The 10,302-nt window shown below is 42.7% G+C and overlaps 1 protein-coding gene across 3 annotated transcripts in view; it reads right to left on the minus strand.

The window, feature by feature from the left end:
• Window positions 1-8,728, minus strand: part of BUB1 (BUB1 mitotic checkpoint serine/threonine kinase) — a 33,216-nt gene extending 24,488 nt beyond the window's left edge. For 2 of the 3 annotated variants that reach the window (XM_070380056.1, XM_014476956.2), the window contains exons 1-8: window positions 8,605-8,728; window positions 5,130-5,189; window positions 4,909-5,047; window positions 3,634-3,830; window positions 2,646-2,689; window positions 1,883-1,983; window positions 401-453; window positions 125-309 (exon numbers count right to left, since the gene is read on the minus strand). In XM_070380056.1, coding sequence (XP_070236157.1) covers window positions 125-309; window positions 401-453; window positions 1,883-1,983; window positions 2,646-2,689; window positions 3,634-3,830; window positions 4,909-5,047; window positions 5,130-5,189; window positions 8,605-8,630 — 805 coding nt within the window. In that variant the 5' untranslated portion in view covers window positions 8,631-8,728. The remainder of the gene's footprint in view (window positions 1-124; window positions 310-400; window positions 454-1,882; window positions 1,984-2,645; window positions 2,690-3,633; window positions 3,831-4,908; window positions 5,048-5,129; window positions 5,190-8,604) is intronic. The other variant, XM_070380055.1, reaches the window with a different exon arrangement.
• Between the last annotated feature and the right edge of the window lie 1,574 nt (window positions 8,729-10,302).

A 10,302-nucleotide genomic window follows, 5' to 3' on the forward strand; every position in this document is an offset into this window, starting at 1 on the left:
GCTAGAGATTTTTTTTTTTTGAGATTCTTTCAGTACAATGAATTATCTACTACAAATGTAATTACTCAGAGATGAGAATCATGTTAAGTGACCTAGGCTATCTCAAATTTAAGACTGCAAGTACCCCATTGTTCATGCTTTCTCCGTAGATTGTATTTCTGGGCTCTCAGCTCTTCAAAGGAAAACTCCGATTCTCCGCGAATAAGCTTCTCCTTGCAATACATGACAACCTGCTGAACATCAGCTTTGTCTGCCACAGACGGGTGTGCAGAATATTCTGATTTGGAAATCGTGATCACCCTTTGTTCCCTAAAATGGGGAAAAACACATCGGTTATGACAGTGTACTGCAATGGCTCTGGGAGGAAAATCAGTCAGATGAAGGCACCGATTGTACTTGCGTGTCCGACCCTTTATCACCAGCTGCAGGTGTTGCTCCAGAAAGTTGTGGACCCTAAGACAGAAAGAAACACAAATAATCACTTATCTGAGAAGAATCCGTCATCCAGACGACTGCAGAAAGCAATATGGAAACACTTGAGGGGTCTCTGAGTCATCAAGTAGATTTATGTGTGCTCTTTCAAGTTACGATTAATCGCTGAAGCCTTGGTTTGCATGATCACTTTTATGACAGATTTTACAACTAAAGTCCAATAAGAAGTGTTTGGACCTGTGGGTCTTCTTCCAATAAGAAAGACCCACAGTCTAGGGGCTGAGCCACAGGGCATAAGTGTAATGAGATTAATATTCCAAATAGCTACATTAGAAAAAAATTCTTAACATTTTCTTCTGGTACTGTTCTCTGCTCAGGAGTCCACAGTGCTAGCATTCAGTCACTAGACAAGTATTTACTGGACATCTCATCTGTGTCATGTCAGGTCCTGAGCACTGACTGTGAACAAGATCCACCTCTGCTGCCTAGACGCCTACAGCTGGGGCAACAGGAAACAAACAAGATGGCACGCATGAGTAGGATGTAAACTGGGGCAGCGTGAGTATCTGTCAAGGTTGGAATTCACAGTCTCCTTCTAAGAATGTGTTACATTAATGAAACGTAATACATGTGCACCTGGAACAGAGGCATTTCCATAGGATTCAGCTTAAAGCAGGTCCATAGCAAACTCAAAGAGCACCGGTACCCTGAGGAGGAAAGATGCTGGGAGAACGGAGAGAACGTGTACATGCAGATGAGTCACTTGGCCCCTGCCGTGGCAAGCAAGGGTCCAGTTATTTACTGGTTGGTGGAGGACATGGAGCTGTCATCTGAGCGCTTCTGCTGTCTCATTGAAAGTAAGTGTGCCAGTTCCTGACAAAGAGGTTAGATATAGTCAGGCCCCAAGTTTGAGGAGAGTAAAAAGAAGTTAAAAATTATCATTTGGCATCAGTGAATAGAAAAGGAAGCACAGGCAATGTGGAAAACATAAAGTGTGAACGGGGAAACTGGAAGCATAACTGCCAGGAAAGAGAAGAGCTCTGGTTGAGGAGGCAGTTCCAGGATCAGAGCATTTGAAGTAGACTCAGGTGTCTGCAGATGGGTGTGACCTAAGCTAGAGACTCCTGGGCCAGGGAAGGGAGACCCGCAGAGCAAAGAAGGACAAAGGCTGCTGGGGGGGCAGGCGAAGGCAGGAGGTCATGCAGGGGTGTCACCAGGTCAGACAAGTACAGGAAGTTACGGTCAGACAGTGAGCGATTTTCCATTTAACACTGGAAGTGGGCAGTGGGTGATGACAGGCCCAGAAAGGCGCCACAGCACAGGTGGCTGACGTGGAGCTCAGTCCTGGGAGACAAGGTCAAAGGAACGAGGTGCCCGAGGGACACGAATGGCAGGTGGGCTGGCCGTTCAGCACCCTTCCCGGTTTCCACGCAACTACAACTGTCATTACCTGATTCTTAGAAATGCAGGCTGGGTTACTTCCTGGATTTGAGCTTGATGTTACCATTTGATTTAAAATCTGAGCATCATGCAGAGGTTCTGAGGTTCTTACTATGACACGAAATGCACGAAAGAAAAAGAAATAAGGGTGAAACCATATTAAATGAATACAATACAAATACATTCCCCTGATCTTTCAATAAGTAGCACTGAAAAATGAACTCACTCACACTATCTCAAAAACATAATTAAAACACCTTATAAATAAAAGTAATGTTGTAGAAACTATTTTCTAATCAATTCAAAATGCCCAAGGAAGTCCCTGAAAGAAATGTAAACTCTAGCTATTTTAAACAGGATAAGTAGTGCTTATTGCTGAAATGTAATCTTTATTTCTTAAAAAACAAAGAAGAAACTCCATTTCTTTAAAAGTTGCATTAAATACATTTAATTTAATTCAGAACAGATGTACTCCAGAATAAGTATTGTCACTCAATTTGGGGTAATTTTTACTTTTTGAAAATCCTAAAACTATAATGAAATTGCCAAGCTTTTTTTTTTTTTTGGTGAGTTTTTCTTTTAAAGTGCTAAGACAGAGTCCCTGCTATGCAGGGCTATGAAGCAGGCATTATTATTATCAGAGGGTCTTCCCCGTTACCTAAGATAATATAATCAATAAATACTGGATGGATGTGATTTTAAGGGGAAAAAGGCAGTGCAAATCAGAGACTAAGTTACTGATACTTTGGATATTTTAGAAAGTGTTATTTTACCTTGAGTAGGCAAATGGGTTTCAGTGAGGCGTGTCTGAAACATCCTAAAAGACAACAGTAAAGGCATCAATATAGATTACAATTCACAGTTTAATATGCATTTATATTAGAGTGAAAACTAAACAGGATAGACAGCTTACTGTGATCTAATAAAGACTGAGGTTAAAACAGATTGCAAAGTTGAATTTTAGATTTGCTTCAAAATTAAGAAAAAAAAAAACCTGGGCTTATTTTCACACCTAATGCACTTAATTAGAAAAATTCCTCCTTTTGCCTCATGGATGTCAGTATTTTATAAATTCACATAACAAATGTACCCTGCTCTGTGGGTATCAATATGCACATGTTACAACATGCACACATTGTAGGCTTTTGCTGGTGGCTCAGCAGTAAAGAATCCACCTGCAGTGCAGCAGACTTGGGTTCGATCCCGGGTCGAGAAGATCCCTTGAAGAAGAAAATGGCAACCCACTCCAGTATTCTTGCCTGGAAAATCCCTTGGACAGAGAAGCCCGGTGGGCTACAGTCCATGGGGTCACAAAGAGTCGGACAAGACTGAAGTAACTTAGCACAAAGCGTGTGCTGATCTTTGTGAAAAAAAAAAAAAATGGAAACAAATGTTCCATTCTAGAACAATGAAATTATGCCACTGCTCTGGGACAGACTTCACAACCACTTTCTAAGTGGTATAAAAGTCCATAATTTCTTAAGAGCAGCACAAAGCTCAGCATATACAACAGACACACAGTGCAGTTTACTACTGTTATACAGAGAGTAAGGCACACACGCAGGCACAGAAAAGACACTGGAAGGAAGTGCTCAAAAATATTAATGGTAATATTTCTGGACAGTTTTTCTTTACACTAATTCCACATTTTCCCCAATGAGAAGCATTTCCCTGTACAAATATAACAATAAAAATCTTTAAAGAGCAAACCACTACGTTTCAAGGTAGGAATCACTGTGTGGAGTCTCACTGTCAAACTACCTGTACTGTTGTTGCAGCAGCTCTCTAGGTTCGGCCTGGTTCTGAATTCCTCTCCGAAAAACGGCATTGGCGTGCTGCCGCTCCCCCTGGGCTTCCAGATGCCCGGCCCAGGCTACGTACAGAGGAGCTGCTTGGGTTCCAATACCGTGGTTGTACAGAAACTCAAAAAACTGGTGAAGGTCACTGTTGCACTTGGCCTGCAGAAATCCAAAGCAGACAGACATGAGAGAAGGGCCCCTGCCAGGCGCAGTGGGGCTCCTAGTCCAAACAACACTCAGTGTTCGTCTTCAAGGAGGCAGCATGATGTACTTGGCAGGGGAAGGCCTGTGTGGTCCTCCGATGGCAAGCCTCAAAGTCAGCTCATCCCCCTCCTTGACATTCAGCGTCCCCCACTATTTCCCAAGACAGTAGGTTCTGTGCCGTAATATTAATATATAAAGTTGTACTCATTCAAATTCCACAGGGTGTGTCTAATCCTCACATTTTGAAACTTAGTAAAGACAGATAACAAATTCCTGTTTACTTTATCTATTCCATTCATGATTTTATGACCACAACTCATGCCCCAAGCCTTATTTCAAGATTGAACAGATCCAACCTTTGAAAGACTAACCTGAGGCAGCTATCTCCTTTTAGCACTAAATTTCATTTCTGAGAGTTAATATTTTCTTAATTATTCACAATGAATTTAATTTATTTGAGGAACCCTCTTTAGCACCAGGGAATGCCTGTTTATCTACTCTTTCCTGAACACACTTCTCAGCTGACAAACCTTCTTTTCAAGGTTTCTACCTTGAAAAGTGAAAGTGTTAGTCGCTCACTTGGGTCAGTCTTTGTGACCCCATGGACTGTAGCCCATTAGGCTCCTCTGTCCATGGGATTCCCCAGGCAAGAATACTGGAGTGGGTGGCCATTTCCTTCTCCAGGAGATCTTCATGACCCAGGGGTCGAACGCAGGTCTGCTGCATTGCAGGCAGATTCTATACCACCTGAGCCACCAGGGAAGCCTGGTTTCTACCTTCTGTTGTCACATTACAGGCTTTACAGAGAAGGAGGATTTTAAAATTCAATCACTGATTCCATAAGACAGAAGCCAAAAGATTGTAAAATACAAGTCTCTGGCCACACAACTTAAAAAAAAAAAAAAAAAAGTTATGACTTAGAAACATAAGGAATCAAATAAAAAATACCCAAAAACTGATCCTAAAATCTGGGGTAAAAAGCAAAAGTACAACATGACGAGGGATGTGATTATACCTCTGAAAGTATACTTACAAATTGTAGACAATAATTGATGAACCTTGGGTCATTGTGATATCTCTTCTTATCTAAAAATTCCTTCATTAGATGCTCTAATAAAGTTGTTAAGTATTCTTTATTCTCAGGAAAATTCTCTTCTACCCATTGCATGTAACTAGAAAAAATATCGACAGTGTTAATTTTTCAGGGCCGCATACAGTTTGTTTATAGAAAAAAAAAATAAATGAAATGCTAACCTTTCCCATTCACCAAGTGGGTCATCGCCCTTGTAGCTCTGCATATGGGCTTCAAACATTCTAGAATGAAGAAAAATAGGTACATGGGATTATTAGGAATACTTCCTAAAAGCAAAAGTTATATTTCATATTTATCATGAACATACCTTAAAATAGAAATCTTAGACATCAATTCAAATGCTATAATAAAAATGAAAACAGTATTCACTCAGAAGTCAGAAACTCAAAAGCAGCGTTGTTTCCAGAAGAAAGCAAGACGCAAGGCCCCTGAGGTGGCTCTACAGGAAGCAGCTATTAATAAAAGGTCTCCAGTTCCAATGTCACAGCCACCATGAGGGGCACCAGAACTTTGCTGCTCCTCCTTCTAATGTTGGGACCCAGGTGTGGCGTTGACCCAGACCCCTCGCCTTGCTGCTTAGGAACTCAGCTGGAGATGTGAAGAGAGCTCTTGAAAGGTGCATGACAGCCCACGGCTATTCACCCAGTTATGTCTGACTCTTTGCAACCCCATAGACTGTAGCCCGCCAGCCTTCTTTGTCCATGGGGTTCTCCAGGCAAGAATACTGCAGTGGGTTGCCATTCCCTTCTCCAGGGGATCATCCCAACCCATGGATCAAACCTGGGTCTCCTGTATTGTAAGCAGATTTTTTTACTGTCTGAGTCAACAGGGAAGCGCGTGACAGCCCAGGGTCTAACAAATCGGGACTTCTAGGACACAGTTTGCTTTCTGGGCCTCAATGGGACACCAGGCTCCCGAGGGAGGCCACCCGATGACAATGCTCAGAAGTCAGTGGCTGTAGCTCCCTGAGAACTTGCCCCTACTTCTGCATACTCAGCCACAGCTTAAAAAATAAACCAGCCAAGCCAAGAAAGTTCTCCAAGAGGCCCCAGGTGCTAGCAGGATAAAGAAACCAACAAAAAGAAATCTGTAAAATAAGAACACAGAGGGGGACAACAAACACAAAAACCCAAAGGACAGAAGGGCTAAGAGTGCGACGGGGGTTACTGTTTTCAGGTAGGGCGGTCAGGGAAAGCCTGCCTCTCTGAGGGGGTAACGTTTGACAGGGCCAGATCCAAGCAGCTAAGTTAGGAGAAAGGTGAGGGGTGACGAGATCTAATGTGTATTTTAAAACTGTCTCTAAGTGACGAAGTGGGTGGGGGATGAGAACGGTTACGGAGCTATTGCAGAGTCCCAGCCAGTATGGGAACTGTTCAAATGCAGAACTGGGGTGTTTTGGAGAAAGAGACAATGAGACTTGCGGAAGGGACTGAACACTGGGTAAAAGAGAGAGCCAAAGTAAGGAAGACTTTCAGGTTTCTATCAAAGAAGTTCGATGATCTTTTCGAGGGAAAAAAAAAATTTGAAAGTAATATTTTCTTCTAGCCTTCACCTCACAATACAAATAAAATCAAAGTTTCTTATGACTCAAAATCCAGAAGCCACAAAAGAAAAAGCTAGGTAAGTGGACTACTTATAAATAAAAAGCTTCTCTATGTCAAATAAACAAAACACCAAGCAGAGTTAAGAGAGAAATGCTAAACGGGGATGACGAAAGAGCTTCTAGAAATTGGGGGGGAAAAACAAACCCAATCCAATTTAAGGAATGAACAAAAGGCATTTCACAGAAAAATACTCAACCTCTCTAAGGAGAGAAATTTGCTCACTGAGATAACTTCTCATCTGCCAAACTCCAAAAATATGACAACAATGTAGACGGGAAGTAATGGAAAAAGACACACTTACAACTTGCTTGGAGGTGGGAGTGTGCTCAGTTCCTGCCAAGGGAACTGGTAATAATATCACCAGAATTACAGATAGATTTCCTTTTGATCTAGCAAACCCACTCCTAGGAATCTAGAGGACAGATACATGAAAAGCACGGTGGGTACAAGATTTTTCACCATGGCACTATCTATTATAGCAAAAGAAGGTCCGCACTCCAAGTGTCCATCAATAGGGTACTTTTTTAGGTCAATTATGGTACGTGAAATACCATGCAGTTGTAAAAAAGAATGAAAAAAGAATCTATGGAATAGCAGACTAAAATCTCCAAGGATAGCATTAAGCAAAAAAAAAAAAAAAAAAAAAAAGTGCATATGCTCTGCTACTTTTTATGTTTAATAAAGGCAGAAATTGTACACATACTTACATATGTACATACCTATGTTCGTGTTATTATAAATATTTACATTCTTGAAAAATAAACTAGAAAAATGGTTGCATACAAGGCATTGGGAGAGCCGTCAGATAAAGATCTCAGTGAACACTTTTCCTAAATCTTTTTTAACCACATAAACGTAATACTTATTTTTAAAAGTTAAAAAATATTCCTACATCTTGAAACTCCCTCTTGTGCATCATAGGAGATAAGCTCCCACAATTTATAAGCAGTTTAAAAGTTCCTAATTTAAGTTATGAAATAACTTTCTCCTGAAACATATGTAATAGGCTGCCCAAAGTAAGATGCCCATCTGATACCAATCACACTTCCCTAGTAATACGGTCTAAATACACTGTAAAGCAATACTAAAACACTCAGCTCATTAGTGCAAATTAGCCTTTGGAAAGTCAAAATAAGGTCAGAAATATCTGGTTTCTATTTTAAAATGGGGGAAGAGGAGTCTGTAAAATTGAAATCCTTTGCAGTCTGGGCTACAGAAAAAGTCTGAAGGCAGAGTTAAGGATCTGAGTCTTTTGATCCCAGTTAATATTAGACTGGTGTTAATAAAACTAACCAGTTTTAATTTCCGTAGCACAAGATTTAACTGTTTTAAATGCATTTGAAACAGTCTGGATAAATCACCTAAGTCATAAAAAGCAAAGACATGGGAATTTTAAAAATTGTTAGCAGGTAGACATAAATGACAAACAGTGCAACATTTTTTCCCTTAAAGTGCACATTACTCAACGATTTTTAATAATTGTGGGATTGTGGGATTATGGGATAGTGCAATTTTAAGTTCTTCCCCTTTCTAGAATTTTAAAATAAGTGGTTTCGAAAATTTCTCATGAAACCTACATGCTAGTGTTAATTTTTGGGGGGTTAGACATTTTACTTGCACCGAGGCGATCTGCCCAGAGCAGAATTCCTTACAGACAATCAAGGAGCTCTGGGGGCCTCAATTTCATCCAAACCGCCCCCCCACCCCACCCCCCGCCCCAAACTGCCACTCTAGAGGCAGCTCGGTCAAAGGCCCGCGGTCTCAGCGGAGAGTCCCGGCTACACTGTGCTCCCTCTCCACGACTCCCGAGTGGCCCGCAGCGCAGCCGGGGAGGGATGGGGGTAGTGAGGCTGGAAGGGTACAAACTCCAGGGCCAAGGAAAGGGGCGGGAAGGCCAAGGGAGGCAGGTCTGGGGCGGGCCAGGGACCTACAGCCCACTAGGCCCGAACTCAGGTACGCCAGCCCCCGGCGGCCTGCAGCCGGGGATCACGCCCCCGCCCACCCTTCTCCCTCCCACCAGACCCACACCTACTGAAAAACATTTTCCGGGTTATCCATGGCGAGAGGAACCAGGGCAGTAGCAGTCCCAGCTGCGCCGTCGGGTAGTAGCCGCCGCCAAGTCGAATCTCCCGCGCAGCCTCAGTCGCCGCAACGACCGTTTGCAAGGCGCCTGGCCATTGGCCTCGGCTGCAAACGAGCTGGCCAATCACCTGGGCCGTTGCCTGGAGACCAAGGTCCGCCTCCCTCTGGTGCGCCGGCAGCTCCTCCCACTTCCGGCAACCCAGTTGAATCAAAAGCGCAAGCTGAGCGGAGGGCGGGTTAGGTTTCGGGGTGCGGCGTGATGGGGACCACCTAGTTTGGCTCAGGAGTAGGGGATGAGTTTTTTCCTTAGCCGTGCAAGCTGTAGCTGGCTTACAAAATTACATGATTAAGGCATCACCCTGAGGAAGGCATCCTGGGAGAAAAATAGTTTCTCGAGGTTGAAAAAATTGTGCCGCTTCGACGCTTTGCTTACTTATATAAACCAGAGTCGTTATGCCTGGTTTATGGAAAGAAGAAAAATAATCCCGTTTATACCGTTCAGACTTGTTTAAGGTCGCAGAGCCCGGGAGGAATGCCTACCTCTGGCTTAGGAGAGGCTGATGGGGTGAAAAACGGAATCCTGCCCAGTGGCACACCTCTCCATTTCCCGCAAAACAAAAAACTTTGTTCCGCGTCCTCTCTGTAAGTAAAGAACCTAGATGCTGAAGTCCTTTAAATTTTGGTTCCAGATCCAAAAAAGCTGTGGCAGAGAGGGAGTGATTCATCAAAAGCCCAGGGAAAAACCTAAGTGGGTTTTAGCTTAGTGGTTACAACGTAAGGGCATCACGTCTGTAAGCGCTTAAGGGTTAGTTATGTAAATTACACATGGCAAATAAAGCGATAGGTTGATACCCTTGGAGACCTCCAGGCTTGATTTAACTGATATGAAATGCTCTGTGGGTGCTCTATAGCGAATGAGAGCTCAAGGGACTGGGCAGTTCCTACATCCAACTGGTGATTAAAAGAACAGAAGTTTGAATAGAGTACAGAATGGCCGCAGGACAACTTTCACCATCTTCTGTGGAACTTGGGAGCTGTGGAGACCATGGATTTAGGAATTAGAAAACCAAAAACGAGATCCTTTTGCAAAGGAGCCCAGAAGTCTAAGAAGAATTATGTAATACTCTGATGCTTCCTACCTGAGACTGAATTGGAAGAGTCAACCTAACCTTGCCTAACCCCTTGATTCTACTTCTCGAGGTTCTTTCAGGAGCCACTTGACAGGGCAAGTAAAATATAAAGAGCTATTCATGTGATTACTTCCTTTTAGAGAAGTGGTGTGCATGTTTTGCTGTCTTGGGGCCCTTAAGTTAAATACCTTTTTTAAAAAAATTAGCAGCTTCTGGAAATCCTGATGCTCTCAGAGTTCAGAATTTCTTTCAGGGAAATGATTGATTTGGATTACACAAGTATCCAATTTGTAGGGTTGTTAACTCAGAGGGTGCTCACTCTGGAGTCTTTAGACAAGTTTAGGTTCTGCTGATTATCACAGGAATTAACACAATTTTGTTCTCACTAACTCAAGTTTTCAACGGGTGTCTGATTCCACCTCAGTCACCAATCAGGAAATGTTGATCAGGCATCTCTCGTATACTAGGTGCTACTGAATTTAATTGTAACCTTATCTGACTCAGACAGATCTTGTCCT

Source organism: Bos mutus, chromosome 11 (genome assembly GCF_027580195.1).
Source record: "Bos mutus isolate GX-2022 chromosome 11, NWIPB_WYAK_1.1, whole genome shotgun sequence".
Taxonomy (NCBI): Eukaryota; Metazoa; Chordata; class Mammalia; order Artiodactyla; family Bovidae; genus Bos; species Bos mutus.